The following is a 19,916-nucleotide window of genomic DNA, read 5'->3' on the forward strand; positions in this document are numbered from 1 at the left end:
AAACCACCACTGGCTTTGCCCACAGTGTAGCATTTAACTAAGATTTCCAGAGTGAAAACAATAACGAGTTTGAGGTCTCTTTTAATTTCATTTCTTTTTATTTATAGCACTATAAATGACATAGTACTGAAGGTTGCTGAGATAAGGATGAAGAGTTGACACAGACACCTGACTACATGGAAGCACCTTAAGAAAAATAAATAAGTTATTCATTCAGTAGCTGAGTGAGAAATTACGTAATGGACTTTCCCAGACATCAGTGACTGAGAGGTCATATCTGTAGGCCCCACCACCACCCTCCTTGAGTTTAATTCTATCACATGCACCATCCTACCACCACCACACCAGAGGGGATGGAGCTCTCAGGCTTTGTCATCATGTTTTTTCTTCTGGAACTTTCTGAACTGTGATTGGATGGCCACAGCTGCCTTCTCGGTCTCAGGGGCGTCCATGTCGATGTCAAAGTCCTCCGGAGCACTCTTCTTAGAAGCATCTGGGGACAGATAATGTGACGGACATGTGAACATTCTTTACTTATTCTAATAATTCAAAGCTACATATATTGTTTTCACTTCACACTGTATCAGGAATGTTCCTGAGTAAGTGATGAAAGTTTCCATTTGCTAGTGTTTCCATTTTGCTCACAGGTACATGAAACCACTTAACAAAGTGTTTCTTTGCATACCAGGACATTGTGGAAGGGGGCTCACTCAGCTCTAAGTATACACATTGTCAGACTGCAAGTGTGGATTCACCAGAATGACAGAAAGAGAGAAAGAGAGAAAGAAGCTCCATAGCTTGCGTAACACACAGAACATAAAGCCCAAAATGTCAGAGTATAATTTGACCAGTTCAACTGAATCCTTTCAAAGCAACAGCAGCTTCTGCACACAAATCAAACAAATTGGAAATATTCAATCCTTTTTTAAAATTACTAGCCACCAAAGGCGTCTAAAGCGCCTGCAGTTCACCTGCCAGCGCAGGCAACAGCCACAAGGTCGTGGGGTCAGTTCCCATGGAGTTGCGGTTCTACTGATATGTGTGTACATTACTCCACATACGATGGTCGGCAAAGCTGCTAGGATGGAAAATCTTGCACCAGAATGAATGAAACTGCACCTCCTTCCAATCCCACAGCTAGGCTTAGCAATGAGCCGGCACCTCCAGAATGCTTCCCTATAGAGAGTTCCACTACTGGAGAATGCAGCTGGGCTGGGCTCCTGTAGCTGGAGCGGTTATAGTGTCAGGACCCCCACACAGACTACAGGGAGCTATCAGGATGTAAAGGCAGTCTAGCCAAAGCATTCTTTAAAAAATCACCTACATCAGATTAGATCACAAAAAATAAACACCCTGCCATGATTTTCTATTACCCACATAGATTCACTAGTTAATTCTACCTGCAGGCATAAAATAACCTGTAATCCCATGCAGTTTAAGTCTATAAAGCTCAGGTATCCCTGCATATATAGCCCCATATATATATATAATCATCAAATATCATCACATCTGGCCAAAGGAGGCTCCCCACACCTTTGTCTCTAGGGTCCTCTCAAGGTTTCTTCCTCATGCTCTGGGGAGGTTTTCACTCACTGGTGACCAGCTATTAGTGCACAACGGAATGTAGAACAATGTTAACGTGCTACAATGACTCTGTTCACTGTGTGCAACATGTAACCAATGTACACAATCAGATCATGAAAACAAAACAATATGGCACTGAATTTGTATTTTTATAATCTTTTTCTGTAAATTTGTCATCAGATATATTATAGTTTATTTATTATTACTATTGTTTTTATTATGTAACATTTAGGTACTGCACCTCTAGTTTCGAAGCACTAAGAGAGAGCAGCTCTGCAGCCAGTCAGGGTCTAGGGAAGGTGAGTAGAATGTTAGCTCTGTAAAATTCAATAGCAATTAATATGATTGAGGAGGGCAGTGGTGACCCTTGACCCAATGGTCAGAAGGAGCTCTTGGACTGAAGAGAGGACTCACTCTGCAATGACCCACTCTTCCATGACTCACTCTGCAATGACCCACTCTTCCATGACTCACTCTGCAATGACCCACTCTTCCATGACTCACTCTGCAATGACCCACTCTTCCATGACTCACTCTGCTAGGACTCACTCTTCCATGACTCACTCTGCAATGACCCACTCTTCCATGACTCACTCTGCTAGGACTCACTCTTCCATGACTCACTCTGCAATGACCCACTCTTCCATGACTCACTCTGCAATGACCCACTCTTCCATGACTCACTCTGCTAGGACTCACTCTTCCATGACTTACTCTGCAATGACTCACTGCTAGGACTCACTCTGCTAGGACTCACTCTTCCATGACTCACTCTGCTAGGACTCACTCTTCCATGACTCACTCTGCAGTTGATGCGTGAATATGCTTTTCCACACACACAGTTCTGGGTTGGTACAATTTGTACATGATTACATTTAAAATGCCATTTTAATTTGCACTGAAGTTGGTTGAAGTTTCGAGTTGGGCCTTTATATTCAGTGTCTCCCTGATGAGGGTTCTGATTGCACATGAGGTCAACTGAAGATTTTAGATCAGGGTGTGTCTTCTTAAGCTTGGGTTTCTTAGGGGTTTAAGCTTGTATCTTCTTAGATACAGGGTGTGTCTTCATAGGGGCTTGAGCGTGTGTCTTCTTCATGGAAACCTTTTGCCCTGTGTAATTGTAAAGCCCACACTATGACATCTTCTATCATCATTGTACTATCGGTGGGCAGTGATAAGTCATTGTTATTACATCACACAGACTGTGTCAGTTTGCTGTTTTTATTTATCAGTACTTCTGAAACAAAGTATCAGAAAACAATTTATTCCCTGTAATACGTTCTGTTGTTTTGCAAACACTTACGTTTCTCATTTGAATTGTATTCAACTAACAGTACTTTCATTCTGTCAGCAGGGTGGAGCCTGTTCAGCTAGCCCCGCAGTGTTAATGGAATAGCAGGGTTAGAGAAGCATCTCCTCTGTGCTTCGCCTGGCTACCACAGTCAGAGACAGTGAGCTGGTCAATACACTTCAATAGCTTTATCCCTGGAGTGTTCAGACCAGCAGCTGTAGTGAGTGAGGCTTGATGGCACTGGGGAAGCACTGTTCTGTTAATGACCAAGGAGAGACATCAAAGGCTGCTGCAGTGTGTGTGTGTGTGTGTGTGTGTGTGTGTGTGTGTGTGTGTGTGTGTGTGTGTGTACGAGTGTGTGTGCATGTACAGACATATGTGTGTGAGTCTCCTTTTCTTTCAAATTCCTACTTAATTAGCCATTATGAACAAAAATGAAAAACACTCAAGCTACTTCCCAAAGGAATCTGCACTCCAGCAGAGCCCAGTCTCTAGTTCAATCTACGAGCCTCGTGCAATGTGAAAAGATTAATAGCTTTCTATTAATAATACATGACAGTATTTTAACTCTGCACATTTCTTTGTGGCCAGAACCAAGGACTCTCTGGAATCTCAGTCACGTTGTCGTTTACAGCGTCAAACTGAAGCTCAGTCCCACATGCTAGGACATCCCCTGTCTGTGACATGCCTCGTCCTCACTCGAATAACCCGGAAGGAGAACAAGGCTTCCCAGGCCATTCCCTTGATTAGCAGGTGAAGGACGTAATCCCTGCTCAGGACTTAATCCCCCGTCAGGACCTAATCCCTTTTCAAGACATAATCCCTGCTCAGGACTCATTTTAGAGGGGGAGAACACATTATATGTGTTGGCCCACTGGTGCAAGGCCTACAATACTGTTTAGAGTAGCAGGGAGAGGTGTTCCCAGCACAACCAAACACAAACAACACAGCTACGAGTCTTATTTCCTGGTATTAGAGGGTTATGGGATATCCTTAAAATGTGTCTAATTGATGGCTTTAGTCAGTTTATAAAGGCAAAGTTATTCATTTTGAAGAGAAGTTGGTTTTACCTTGTTTTCCAGAGGTTTTGTTGTTACCACCTGTTGTGCCAGATCCTTGACTCTGGAAAACAGAAAAATAATGTTTTCATTATTATTATTGGCTTATCTGGTTTTTTTTTGTTTGTTTGTTTTTTTGTCTTGTTATTATTTGCTTGTCTTTTTGTTGTACGTTCTCAGTGACATGACAGCTACTAGCCCATCATGACCGTTTGGTGTAATTTTGGGTAGATCTGTGGCCTTAAAACAAAACCCCGACGGCTGTACAGAAAGAGCCTACTGCTTGTTGAGACACCAAATGGTGTTGGTCTCACATCTAGACAACAGCAGGGCTGTAACATTAGGGGACTTGTCCAGGATGCATCCCTGGTGTTTTTGGCCTGTCATTTGGGCTGAAGAAGTTTTGTGGAGAGGTAAAGAACTCTGGAAGTTTTCAGTAGTGTTGAGGGCTAATAGGCTAATAGTTGCTGAGTACAGAGTACAAGAGTATAAACAAGCCATTGGATTCCAGAGCTTTCTGTGCACTTCCAGTGAGGCGTCACTAGAGAGAGAAAAGGTGATGTCTTACAAATGTCTGTCATTTTAGCATTTCTGTTTCAGGGGATCTTGTAAAGAAGGGAATGAAGAGAGGTTTTAGATAAGATGGTTGAGTTTCAGTTCTTCCTCATGAGTCTATCTGTCAATAACACATCAGGTGAGCCTGAGGGAATAAAATCTACACCTGTGTAGTGTACACATAACATACACATGTAAAGGAGGGTTAGGGGTCGTACACATGACATACACATTTTCATCTTTCATTTTCATAATTTGTTCATACCCTCTTCTACAAATTATTTGACCATTAACTGAATTAAATTGTGAAAATACACATTTTAAAAACTTTACACACAGCGCTTGGATGAGAAAAGCTGTATCCTGGTACCTCAGTGTTCTGCTATTACTCAAAAAATTACATTTTTCACTCAAAATTAATGACAGATGGCCCACTGAAGGCCACCAGAAGACCATTAACCCACAAAACAGGTCCTAGAGTGACTCACGCCATAATGCACAGATTATAGGAGCCTATTTCTGGAAGCCTTTTACTCCATTTAATATGCAGCGCAGTGGGAGAAGTGATATTACATGTGGACTTCTGAGGAAGAGAAATCCTGCTGAATCCAGTGGTTAACTAATCTAACGCACATGAGCTTCTCAACCACCACGAGACAACCATTACAGCCAAGAGAAGAGTGTTTAAAAAACACTCTGTTTAATGTTTCAAATAGTATGGCTTATTACACTTTGATTGAAATTGGTTTAAATTCAGTGAAAATGTTTTTTTGACATAGATCAATGAACAAAAAATAATGAGATAATGACATGAACAGTATATGTGAATAGTAATGAGATAATGACATGAACAGTGTACAGGTATAATAATGAGATAATGTCATGAATGGTGGATATGAATAATAATGAGATAATGACATGAACCGTACACATGAATAATAAAGAGATAATGACGTGAACAGTGTATGTGAATAATAATGATGTTCTAACTCCTTGTGCAGATAAGTGAGATATTTCATCTCACGTCTCGTTCTGCAGCTAAGTGAGATATTTCATTTCACGTCTCGTTCTGCAGCTAAGTGAGATATTTCATCTCACGTCTCGTTCTGCAGCTAAGTGAGATATTTCATCTCACATCTCATTCTGCAGATAAGTGAGATATTTCATCTCACATCTCACTCTGCAGATGAGTGAGATATTTCATCGCACGTCTCACTCTGCAGATAAGTGAGATATTTCATCGCACGTCTCATTCTGCAGATAAGTGAGATATTTCATCGCACGTCTCATTCTGCAGATAAGTGAGATATTTCATCGCACGTCTCATTCTGCAGATAAGTGAGATATTTCATCGCACATCTCATTCTGCAGATAAGTGAGATTTTCCATGTCATATCTCATTCCTCATTAAGAACACAGCTCTGCTTTTTTGAACTGGAAGTGCACACTGTCATATTCAGGTTGAGCCAGTGTTGCTTTTTTCTCTACCCTGCCACTGTGAGGTGATGTGGGGTCTGAGGAATTAATGGGACTTTGACCGATGGCTCCAACAGAGCTCAGAGCTGCTCAGAGACATGCTGATAGAGAGTCCAGCACGAAGGCTGAGGAGGGCTGAGATTACCTCAAAAACAGAGAGAGAGAGACATGGACAGAAAAAAAGAGTAAGAGTTTCTGCTCTGACTGGAAAATGGCCTTTCTAAAGAGAATGAGCTATGTGTTGAAACAGACTAGCCTGCAGTTTCCACACACACACACACACACACACACAGCACGTAACCCCCCATCGCAGCAGTCGAGATTGAAGCCGTGAACTAGCCTGCATGATGAATATTTTCATGCTAACGCAGATAAAGTTGTTCTACTGAAAATTATCAAGTGTATTGTTGATGATTAATATCTGCTGTTTGGGTTTTTGATTGATTGAGTCTTGTTTTGTTTTTTGGATTTTTTTCCAGAAGAGATTTTGCCTCCCATGGTTTATAAAGCACTGCCATAAGACTTGGGAATGATGATCATATATAATGTGTGTGTCAGTTCTACAGCCCCTCGCTGAGATGATAGCCGGTGCTAATTCAAGAAGAAAATATCCAGAGAAGAGCCAGAAATTGCTTTAAATGCTTTAGAAACACATGACCCCTGCTGCCCAGCACAATAAACCTTGCCTCGCCTCTCCCATCACTATAGCAACAGCAGGAATGAACAGCGGGCTTCAATCCTCTGAGCAGGTGAAAGGCCAGAACACGTCCCTGGTGTCAGGCGTCCGCCGCCACGTAATTCATCCACCACTCTCGATGAATTTCAAACAGTTTTGGCAGGGCTTTGATGGGGAAATCAGAAGATCAAACCCAGCCAAACAACACAAGGTGTGGAAGGTTCTTTCTTATTGAGTTATTCATGAGCACTATGTCACGTTGGCTCACTGTGCTCTAGATTCAGGGGTCAATGCTGTGCCCCTTCTTATTCAAGCTAAAGATGGTAGCATCTGTTAAAATAAGAAATGTAACATTTATGTTCGCCAGTACACAGATGATGCGCAGATCTGTCCATCTACTACTGTACAGTACGTACCATCTACTGTAGTCTCTTAAGTCCCTCCTATATTATATAAATGCTATTAACTTTTCTCAAAATGTTTTTAGCCAAATCATAATATAACTGAAGGTCTCGTCACTGGAGGAGAAGTGTACAGAAATGTATATTCTTATATTTAGACTCAGTGAGAGCAACCAACAATGAGAGGGATTTAGAAGTGGCTTTTGATGGTGCTAGCTAAACCACATTAGTGATGTTTGCACCCACTGTTTACTCATATACTCACTGTTTACTCATGTACTCGTATTACATCTCTAAGGTTTGTGGCTTCCTTTTAGCATTTGAGTGCAAGAAACTGGTCCACACGTGTGTCAGGGAGAGTCAACAACTGCAATTCTTTTTAATCTGGTTAACACCAAAGCTCTGTTTTAACCCTGCAGAGACCTGCTGGTCTCCTCACATGTACCAGAATGAGAGATCCCATCATGCCTGGACCTACAGCTCTCTACTGCTTTCACACACTCCCAAACACAAAACAGTTTACACACTCCCAAACACAAAACAGTTTACACACTTCCAAACACAACACAGTTTACAAACTCCCAAACACAACACAGTTTACACACTCCCAAACATAACACAGTTTACACACTCCCAAACACAACACAGTTTACACACTCCCAAACATAACACAGTTTACACACTTCCAAACACAACACAGTATACACACTCCCAAACTTAACAGTGTACACACTTCCAAACACAACACAGTTTACACACTCCCAAACATCACGCAGTTTACACTCCCAAACACAACACAGTTTACACACTCACAATCATTACGCAGTTTACACACTTCCAAACATAAAACAGTTTACACACTCCCCAACATTATGCACTTTACATACTCCCAAACATTACGCACTTTACACACTCCCAAACATTATGCAGTTTACACACTCCCAAACATAAAACAGTTTACACACTCCCAAACATTACACAGTTTATACACTCCCAAACAATGCAGTTTACACACTCCCAAACATTACGCAGTTTACAAAGTCCCAAACATAACACAGTTTACACACTCCCAAACATAAAACAGTTTACACACTCCCAAACATAAATGTGTTATTTTAGCTTGCAGCTTGGTTTAAAAAAGAAAAAAGGATCCTTTAGCTTCTGCGAGATAACAGGCTTTACTGTTTAGAAATATCACTGTAGGGATTAGACAATTATTCACAAAAACACATGTAGACACACATATACACACACATATTAATACACACACGTAGACACACACACATGTAGATACACACACGTAGACACACATATCTTTGAAGCTGAGTAGGACACATAAACTAAAATCATTATTTCAAAGATCTGAAAGAGCAGAGAAACAACAGAGATGTATAAAAGGAATGTGCTTGACTCTGATATTACCCCTCCCACACACACACACACGCACACGCACACACACACACGCACGCACGCACGCACGCACGCACACACACACGCACACCCGCACACGCACACACGCCCGCACGCACGCACGTACACACGCACGCACACACGCACACGCACGCACACACGCGCACACACGCACGCACACGCGCACACGCACACACACACACGCACGCACGCACACGCACGCGCACACGCACACACACGCACACACACGCACACACACTATAGCATGTATGCTGCTGCAGACATGTATGAGAGGGTTACATCTGAGCCTCCTCTGTTCTGAGTGTATGTAATGGTGTATAGAGCTCTTAACCAGCAACCATAGTTAGCACGAACCAGATGGCCAAGCTGTGGTGGAGAAGAGAAGATCTGCAGAACAAGGACATGATTTCCACAACACAGTGTGTGCTATAGCACAGGACCTCACACTGGGCACACACACGCGCAGAAGCATCTCAAAGTGTGGCCAGTGTTGGCCACAGCTAGCAGTGCACTTCACAGGAGCTCAGCTTCCAAACACCTAATATGTCTCATGTGATTAGGGTCAGAAAATTAGCTGAACTATGTGTGTTTTATGAACCTGTGTTTGAACCTTTGTATTCATAATTAAAAAATGAAAGCAATAACAAACAGTGATTTAAATATTTACTCAGGGTTGATCACCCTTTCAGCTGTGAGGTTCCTATTCAGATAGAGGAGAGCACCACTCCACCCAACATTTTAGTGCTATTACAGGAATATTTGATTAGGTACCAAAGTAAATATAATTAATAAAATTAATATATTATAATATTATTATAATACTAATATTGTTGTTGGTGTTGTTGTTTAAATATTATTTAGGTGTTAAGTGAATATGACCAGATGAATATTACTATAAGCTGAATATTATTATTAGGTTTTAAATTAAGTATTATTATTAGTTACTGGGTGAATATTAGGTGAATAGTCCATCTATCAGTTATTAACAGTGTAGACAACACTGACCAAAAGTGAGGCCAATCTCTGTTGACATCTACTCCACGTCTAGAGGTCTGGACTCCCTTCACAGTCCAATAATCTCCTTCACTTTTCCATTGTCCAATTCCCTATCTTACATTTTTAATATATTTTTTCACTGGAACACAAATGGATTTCCACAGTGCATTTCCAGCTAGAGGCCTTACAGTCTAACAGAACTACATCCCCAGAGCTGGTCCGAAGCCATCAAAGGTAGAGATGGTTGAGTCCAAACCAGGACAGTAAAAGGGGCTCCCAGTGGCCGTGTGTCACAGCTATTACCCTTTATTACAGCTAAATTAAATAAATGACTTCAGGTGTGTGTTTCATTGTGTTTGTGATGATAAGTGTGTGTGTGTGTGTGTGTGTGTGTGAGAGAGAGAGAGAGAGAGAGAGAGAGAGAGAGAGAGAGAGAGAGAGAAAGAGGAATCAGGAGAACTCTGAGTGTTTGATCACCAGCTCGACACTCCTGACTGAAACACCCTTAGACCAGCTACATATTAGAGGTTATTATGGTGAAGGTTGTTCATGTATCAGAAAGACTTTTTACAGAGCTCAGTCATATACAACTCCCATTATATTCAGAAATACAAATTTCCTCATTTCTCCAATTGAATAATGTTGCGAGTTTTGCTAAATCAGGTCAGTTTTTGAAGGAGGTATAATCTGCGTGTATGTTGTGTAAAGTAAGAGCTGTTTTACAGTTCTGTTAAGAAGCACTGATGTGCACATTTACTTCACTAGTTCTGCTTGGATAAAATCTTAAATTCAACCAAAGTGCAGGAAGAGAAGCCACTGGCAATGCACATTTAGTAGAACCACAACTGCCAAGATTTTACCATGTATTTAAAAGTTTCTTCCACTCAAATAATGGGTTTAAGGCTAATTATGTTCCTCTGAACAATTGACAGATAGCCGTTTTATCCCAAATTCCAGTGTTTGAGTGCTCAGAGTTTGAGTACAGAAGGTATGGGTACAGAGTGTTTGAGCACAGAGGCTTTGAGTACGGAGTTTGAGTACAGAGGGTTTGAGTACTTCTAACAGTGCACACTGTTGCTTAGCACCAAACCCACTGCTCCTGTGCACAGGATTTAAACATGCCATAGCTCATATTCAGGGCAGAGTCCATGATTAGGATCTTAAGATGATTGTTTGATGCTTTTTACTGGAACAGATCACATGCCATGTGTTTTCCCCCTGGTCTCTTTAGGTGAGATAGAGTTATCAGGGTAAATCCATCAGTGCGTACTGAAGTTCATGGTGATGTTTTAAGACTCTGTGGCATTATGAATACAAGCAGGAGCTCTAGAACTGGGCCATGCACAGTGTAAGCAGAAACAGCAGAGAGATAAAGAGCCTAAAGTTCTATCCTGTGTAAAAAATAGAAAGTCTGGAGATGGGAAAGTGGCCAGTTTAGAGACCAGACTTTCCATGTGTGGCAGAAAGAGGGACCAGCAGATGTGACCTGTATGGATTAGCATGTGACCCTTGTGGACTAGCGTAGATGACCCGTGTGGACTAGCGGAGATGACCCGTGTGGTTTAGTGTAGATGACCTGTGTGGATTAGCGTAGATGACCCGTGTGGACTAGCGTCAATGACCCGTGTGGATAAGCGGAAATGACCCGTGTGGACTAGCGGAGATGACCCATGTGGACTAGAGGAGATAACCCGTGTGGACTAGCGGAGATGACCCGTGTGGATTAGCGTAGATGACCTGTGTGGATTAGCGTAGATGACCCGTGTGGACTAGCGTCAATGACCCGTGTGCATTAACGGACATGACCCGTGTGGACTAGCATCAATGACCCATGTGAAATAGTGGAGGTGACCCGTGGGGATTAGTGGACATGACCCGTGGGGATTAGTGGATAGTTAAAATTAGTTGCATCAGTTGCCTATTTAAATGCTGTCTCTTCTCCCAGTAGGATATCAAACCCAGAAAGAGAACTCAGCCCACTGCTGGAAATAAAATGAGGAGACAAAGCCCCTGGAATTCTGTCCAGACTGGTTTCGTTTTGTTCGTTGTTTTTTGTGGAATAAGAAGGAGGTCCATCATCCTTGTGCACATCCTGACCAGAGCAACTGCTGGTCATCTTAAATGAACAGAGATGTTCCTTTAACCCTAACCCTAACCCTAACCACCACACACACAGATTAAAGCTTCTCTTTAATCTGGGTCTCTTCTCCTTGCCTTCCCGAGGAGGTAAAGCTAGAAAACTGATGTTCCGGCTGTTACTACAATTATGAACACCAAAAACTCAGTCTTCTGACCTGCAGTTCTCTAACGATCTCCAGGGAGTCCCTGGTGGGACTACTGGAGAGTGAGAGAATGAGTGAGAGAGTTGGAGAGTGAGAGAGTGAGATAGTGAAAGAGTAGCAGAATGGGAGAGTGAGAGAGTGGGAGAGTGAGAGTGGGAGAGTGAGAGAGTGGGAGAGAGAGAGTGAGATAGTGAAAGAGTAGCAGAATGGGAGAGTGAGAGAGTGGGAGAGTGAGAGGGAGAGTGAGAGAGTGAGAGAGTGAGATAGTGAAAGAGTAGCAGAATGGGAGAGTGAGAGAGTGGGAGAGAGTGGGAGAGGGAGAGTGAGAGGGAGAGTGAGAGAGAGGGAGAGTGAGAGAGTGGGAGAGTGAGAGAGTAGAGTGTCATGGTAGAGGGCTGGAGGGGTGTGTCCTGGAGGAGGTTAGGACACTTCTCAGTGTCGTCCTCCAGAAGGATCTGAGTAATCGCAGGTCTGCACCTCACTAATCCCACCTCACACTGCTTCTACAATTAATTGGACAGGACCAGAACAGCTGTGCTATTTCTGTTCTTATGTGTCTATTTCCACATCTCCTCAGTGAGCCACCCTCCATGGATGTTACACAATAGGACTTTCTAAATGGCACATTCTACATTTCATAGAATTTGGCCCTATAAAATGTATAAAGATATTGTGGGAAAATCATTGGGAAAGACTAAGAAAGCATGGAAGGGATGGTGAGGAGATGTGAGGAGATGTGAAGAGTTGGTGGGAAGATGTGAGGAGATGGTGAGGAGATGTGAGGAGATTGTGAGGTGATGTGAGGAGATATAAGGAGATGGTGGGGAGAAGGTGAGGGGATGTGAGGAGATGGTGGGGAGTTGGTGGGAAGATGTGAAGAGATGTGAGGAGATTACTCAAATGTCCTCAATTTAAATCCATTTCTATTATTGATTTAACTACAGCACAAAGGCTTACATCTATCAGATATGTAACCTTGGACTGTCTGTCTGCTAGAGTGCACATGTTCACCAAGGACAAACTCATTGACACAGCTCTAACCTGCTCCATAATGCACATTAGTCCAGATGTCTTTGATTAATGCTTTTGCACTTTAAAGCACAAGCCAACAGGTCTGGAATCAGCTAAGTGCTATTAGGTGAAAAGTAGGTGATTCTTCATGGTTTGATTTTACAGTTCAGGATTTTACTTTGTTCGTTTAGAAACTGATGCATTCCAACTCACTGGTGTTATGGTTTCCATGGCACCTGCGCAACATGGTTTTGTTTGCTTTGGGTGCTGTGTTGCTCCACCCCCATCTCGTTAACACTGTCCCCCACCCCTAATACTGTTATATCTCATTAACACTGTCCCCCACCCCTAATACTGCTATATCTCGTTAACACTGTCCCCCACCCCTAATACTGTTATATCTCATTAACACTGTCCCCCACCCCTAATACTGCTATATCTCGTTAACACTGTCCCCCACCCCTAATACTGCTATATCTCGTTCATCTGTAATTACTCTGTTTATACCTGTGGGTCCCTAGTCTGCTTGTCTGCACAGCATTAGCGGGATCAGGGCTAACACATGGTCAGTTCACTTTTTTAACTGAGCCTCTGCCACAAAAAAACTACATGTCTATTTACTGTTTTTCCACATTCTACAAAATAAAAACAATAATATGAAGCAATATTGCAAGTTTTATTGTTACATTAATAAAGTAAGGCAAGAGTAACTAAAGCATATTTAGAGGGGTGTTTCATAATACCAGCCAAATCAACCAGATTAGGTAACATTTTAATTAAATGCCTGTCAGGATTTTTTAAAGCTAAATTACATGTACATTAATATCCGCCTACGGTATTCAACATGAAAAACACAAGTTCCCTACACAGCTGTCTTGGTTGCATATTCATGCCCTCAGAACACTGCCTTTACCATTTAATAAAGTTGTCAATCTCTTTTATTGATTGACAACTTTATTTTTTCATTTTATTAAATGCATTATTTTCTTCTACATATTTGAATGGTCTCTGCGAGATGTCCTTTACCAGTAGAGGACCGTGTGGAAAGAAGCAGTACTCACAGGAAGTGATTTAGTAATCAAACAAAATCCAACATATTACCTGTAAAACCTCTCACTCCACAATACATAATGTAATCTGTGTGTGTGTGTGTGTGTGTGTGTGTGTGTGTGTGTGTGTGTGTGTGTGTGATTTATCTGGCTCATACCATAGTGAATTTCCACTGGAATATCACCTTTTGAATGTAATCTTTCATTCAGCATATGTGTAACCAGCCTGGAATAGACACAGAAAATCTAAAAATTATAACAGTAACATATGAATACTGCACAAAACAATATAACAGTGAAATATGAATACTACACAAACAAATATAACAGTGAAATATGAATACTACACAAACAAATATAACTGAAATATGAATACTGCATAAACCAGTATAACAGTGACATATGAATACTGCATAAATCGATATAACAGTGACATATGAATACTGCATAAAGCCGACAAGTCAAATGAACAGTTCATAAACATGATTTGCAGTTGACTACAAACGCAAAATAATGTCCAGCACTGCCAGCACACACAACTGTACAACACACAACTGAACAACACACAACTGTACAACAGTGCTGTACAAATGCCATGATCTGCTTTGCCATAAAATCCCTTCCAGAAATCTCAGATCCAACATGTCCACTGTAAGCAGGTATCATTTTGAGGGCTGGGCGCTGAACTCTGAGTGCCAGAGCTCGGGCTGCGTTCACGCGCTGTGTTCAGCACTTCCACTGCTGGCCCAGCACACACAACTACACCAAAACGTTGTGCTCTGCACAGTGAAAGATAAGAGAGACAGAAACAGCCACTACTGTACTACATGTACACTGCCGATTCTTAGGGAGAAAGCGCCAGATGTCCCAGAAACATCTACAACCTGGAACAGCTTTAGAAGTAAAAGTGCAACTGCCTCCTACCTGAAGCCCAGAACTACACAAAGCATTTGTGCCACAGACTGTATATAGAGTTTATTTACATTGTATGGCATTTAGCTGATGCTTTAATCCAAAACAACTTACAATTACAACTGAACACATCTTGAGTAATTGGGTTGAGGGTCTTGCTCAGGTCCCAACAGTGGAAACAGTGGTGGGACTTACACTGACAACCTTCTGATTATTAGACCAGTACCTTCACCACTGAGCACCGATGATCTGGAGTTTATGGATTGTGCAGATTCATCGCACTGAAGCTGGTACCACTAAGCATAAGTGTTCACGTTTCCAGGTTACCATATTGGTTCAGTTATGATTGTCATATCTGAAAAGCTGCATCTGTTGTCTCTTTTTATGACTTGAAGATGAGAGCCAGATCACATTGTGGACTCAATTACACATTTCATGGTGGCCAATGCAAAATATACAGATTTCAGAGATCTGTTCCCTCTTACTGTATGACATGAGTGATTAAAGGGGACAATGTTCCATTAAATGTAAATGATTTCCCACAGCCTGTCTAGAGTTGCACCAACAAATCCTGAATGCCATGAACCAGTTAAACCAGTCCACGAGTGCAGTGTAAAGACATCTGAGACAAGAAGGAGGAGGAGGAGGAAAAGAAGTGATATTGTGGGAAATTAAGCAATAATTGTGGAGATGGGAACCAAACAGGTGGAGAAGAGAACCAACCAAACAGGTGGCCTTAACTCTCAGTTACTGGAAACGCTTGCTCAGTGAGAGACTCCATAAGACTGCATTCATTATAGACCATCATTTATTCATTATAGACCTTCATTCCTTCATTTTAGACATTCCTGAAAAACTGCAAATTCCCCTAAAAGGTTCAAATATGGCTGATGGGGAACCACAACATGTGACTATATGACTATGACTATATATGACATTATACAATCTACACATCAAAGGAAACCCATCACATGGTTTGGACCTCAGCACAACAGTTTAGGGGGAGTTCATGGCCATTTCTTATAATTAGGGGCTGAATAACATGTTCAAACATGCTGCAGTGGCACAGAAATGAGTCTGTAAAAACTGAAGATTCACTCAGACATTGAGTCTGTACCAACTGAAGAGAAATTGCAGTGTGCTTCAGTTATGCTCTTTTGAAGTTAATTAGCACTTTCACTGTGCTTACATGCCATCTATGCCAGGCTCAATGAGCCTAATATCTCAGAGCCAAAATCCTTAGAGAGTTTATTGTTCTTTTACACTGCCTGGCCAAAAAAAAGGTCACACACTCTAATATTTAGTTGGACCGCCTTTAGCTTTGATTCCAGCGTGCATTCACTGTGGCATTGTTTCCACAATCTTCTACAATGTCACAACATTTATTTCTGTCCAGAGTTGCATTATTTTATCCCCAAGATTTGGACCACTGCACAAAGTCTTCTCCAGCACGTCCCAAAGATTCTCATTGGAGTTCAGGTCTGGACTCTGTGGTGGCCAATCCATGTGTGAAAATGATGTCTCATGCTCCCTGAACCACTCTTTCACAATTTGAGCCCGATGAATCCTGCCATTGTCATCTTGGAATATGCCCGTACCATCAGGGAAGAAAAAAATTCATTGATGGAATAACCTGCTCATTCAGTATATTCAGGTAGTCAGCTGACCTCATTCTTTGGGAATATAATGTTGCTGAACCAAGACCTGACCAACTGCAGCAACCCCAGATCATAGCACTGCCCCCACAGGCTTGTACGGTAGGCACTAGGCATGATGGGTGCATCACTTCAGCCTCCTCTATTCTTTCCCTGATGCGCCCATCACTCTGGAACAGAGTAAATCTGGACTCAGACCACATGACCTTCTTCCATTGCTCCAGAGTCCAATCTTTATGCTCCCTAGCAAATTGAAGCCCTTTTTGCCAGTTAGCCTCATTGACAAGTGGTTTTCTTAAGGCTACACAGCTGTTTAGTCCCACCCCTTGAGTTCCCTTCGCATTGTGCATGTGTAAATGCTCTTAATTTCACTATTAAACATATCCCTGAGTTCTAGTGCTGTTTTTCTACGATTTGATTTCACCACACGCTTAAGTGATCGTCGATCACGATAATTCAAGATTTTTTTCCGACCACATTCCTTCCTCGAAGATGATGTTTCCCTACTGTCCTTCCACTTTTTAATAATGCGTTCTTAACCCAATTTTAGTAGTTTCAGCAATCTCCTTAGATGTTTTCTCTGCTTGATGCATGCCAATAATTTGACCCTTCTGAAACAGATGAACATCTTTTCCAAAACCACAGGATGTGTCTTTCGACATGGTTGTTTAACAAATGATAAACTATTCACTGCATCAGTTTGGGTTAAATAACTTGTTGCCATCTGAAACATAATCACCCATGCAGTAATTATCCAATGGGAGGCACTTACCTATCTACTTAGTTAAATCCAGGTGGTGACCTTTTTTTTAGCCAGGTAGTGTATAATACATGATGACTGAAGGCTTCAAACATAAACCTATGGAACTTACAGCAAACTGCCTAACAGCGAAGGGGTAGACGGATGACTTTGGCTTACAGTCAACTGGTGGGTTAGTTTAACGGTTCATCAGAGGTTCAGTATAAAGTGTACTAAGAGCACAGTGCACAGTCCAGCAGCTTTCATTCATTCATGCACCTTCTAAATCATTTAATCTGATTCAGGGTCATGGGGGAGGAAACCTATCCCAGCAGCACAAGACGCAAGGCAGGAACCGACCCTGGACAGGATGCAAGGCAGGAACCGACCCTGGACAGGACGCAAGGTGGGAACTGACCATGAACTGGACAACAGTCCATTACAGGGTGAGCACAGACTCACAGAAGGACTATGTTGAAAAACCACTCAACCTAAAACACAAATTTTTGGAACATGGGAGGAAACCCATGCAGACACAGGGAGCACCATCACACCAAGCACATCATATCCATCACACCCAGGACATCACACCCATCACACCAAGGACATCATATCCATCACACCCAGGACATCACACCCATCACACCCAGGACATCATATCCATCACACCCAGGACATCACGCCCATCACACCCAGGACATCACACCCATCACACCAAGGACATCATATCCATCACACCCAGGACATCACACCCAGGACATCACACCCATCACACCAAGGACATCATATCCATCACACCCAGGACATCACACCCATCACACCAAGGACATCATATCCATCACACCAAGGACATCATGCCCATCACACCCAGGACATCACACCCATCACACCCAGGACACCCAGGACACCCAGGACAACCAGGACATCACACCCAGGACATCACACCCATCACACCAAGGACATCATATCCATCACACCAAGGACATCATATCCATCACACCCAGGACATCACACCCATCACACCAAGGACATCATATCCATCACACCCAGGACATCACACCCAGGACACCCAGGACATCACACTCATCACACCCAGGACACCCAGGGCACTCAGGACATCACACCCAGGATATCACACCCAGGACATCACACCCATCACACCCAGGACACCCAGGACATCACACCCATCACACCCAGGACACCCAGGACATCACACCCAAGACACCCAGGACATCACACCCATCACAGCCATTACATCACACACAGGTCCATCACATCCTCTATTATATAAAAGTTACATTTAAAAAAAACCTGGTGGTATTTGTTTATCACTGATTGTTGCTTATGTTTGATTTGCAGGAGTATCTGTGGCATATGTAGCTGTGCCTTTTACTAAAGGCTTTTAACAGCAGTCAAACTGGAGCTAAACACTGCAAATAGCAAAACATTCTGTACACAACTAAGCAAACACATATTTTATGATTCCTAAATCATATATATTTTATACTGCTGCCCTTCTGTGGACAAACGTGAGGTCTCTGGAGTCTTTACTGAAGGAAGAGTTACTGAAGCTAATGGTGTACCCCCCCCCCCCCCCCCCACCCCCAGCACTCGACTGAAAAAGCATGTCCAGTTTATCTCGTTATGACAAGGCACTCAAAGCGGTCATCCCACATCTCCAGTCCCATGTCCAGATCATAAACAGTGTGTCTGGGTGTAGGAAAACACGGTAATTATTTGGTTCTGGGTAACAGGCAACCATTTAGTCCTAATCTGGTGTGCTGCAGTAGACCATGCTCTAATCTGCTCAAATGACATAGTATTATAAAACTAAACCAGTGTATTATACGAGATTCCATTGAGACAAAATCTACTGAAGAGTAACTACTGTATGCTGTTATTAATCACAAAAGCATTTCTCTTTCAGTTTGTCATGAATTGAGGTGGTCTGTTAGTCTTCCAAGCTATGCAGATAAACTGCATCAAAAATGTATAAAATCGTTATATAATTAAACATTATCGTATAGGCTGTAGTCATGCAGTAAGCGGCAATAAAAGTAGAATATTATTGTATATTGTAGAATATTATTAATTAAAAAAAAAACTATTACAACTGCAACTGAAAAAATTAACCATTGACATTCATGCACCCTGAGTGGAAGTGGGCGCGTGTCACTGTATCAGGGGACGTGTCTGGGTCTGCACGAGGTGCGGGGTTTTCTCATCTTAAGTGAGATGACCCCACAATGTCACTCCGACCACGGGTGTTTGAGCACTGGACTCTCACTGTTTCTCCAAGCAAACTAATAAGTACTCAACTACTGAGTAAATAACGTGGCTATAATGACGAGAATTAGCAGGAAGAAGCGACTCCATCAGTTCTCAGGTGCTGGAGTGCGTCTCCTGAGATCCATTACTAAAGAGACAACGGCTTTACAAACTGCTAGGATAACATCTTTGGCATAAACTCCGATATACGAATAAATCAATGTGCTGCTAATCTGGCGAGTGAAACTAACAGCTGCAGTTCAGAGAGCAGTACTGCTGAATATCTGCCGTTAAACCGCGCGGGGATGACGGACGTACCTCGCTCATGGTGTCGCGGCGCGGGCTACCTTCTCTTCTCCCGGAGAACAGTGGGGTTAGTATCAGTGGGGTTAGTATCAGCGGGGTTAGGATCAGCGGGGTTAGGATCAGCGGGGTTAGGATCAGCGGGCTCAGTATCAAGCTTTTCAGCGGCTGAGCTCCGCGGACGAGGCTTTATAAAGTCTACACCCGTCGCCTCCATGTCATCGTGGCT

General features: G+C 42.4%; 1 protein-coding gene across 1 annotated transcript; it reads right to left on the reverse strand.

Annotated features, from left to right (window-relative positions):
• Positions 1-74: 74 nt before the first annotated feature.
• pcp4b (Purkinje cell protein 4b) lies at positions 75-19,916 on the reverse strand. Its single transcript, XM_027022291.3, has 3 exons — positions 19,703-19,916; positions 3,946-3,997; positions 75-493 (listed from the first exon to the last, which is right to left on the reverse strand). Exons 1-3 carry the CDS (start codon positions 19,709-19,711, stop codon positions 363-365), a joined length of 192 nt encoding a protein of 63 aa, XP_026878092.1. The 5' UTR covers positions 19,712-19,916; the 3' UTR covers positions 75-362.

This window comes from Electrophorus electricus, chromosome 11 (assembly GCF_041902795.1).
Source record: "Electrophorus electricus isolate QZ-2024a chromosome 11, ASM4190279v1, whole genome shotgun sequence".
Classification (NCBI taxonomy): Eukaryota; Metazoa; Chordata; class Actinopteri; order Gymnotiformes; family Gymnotidae; genus Electrophorus; species Electrophorus electricus.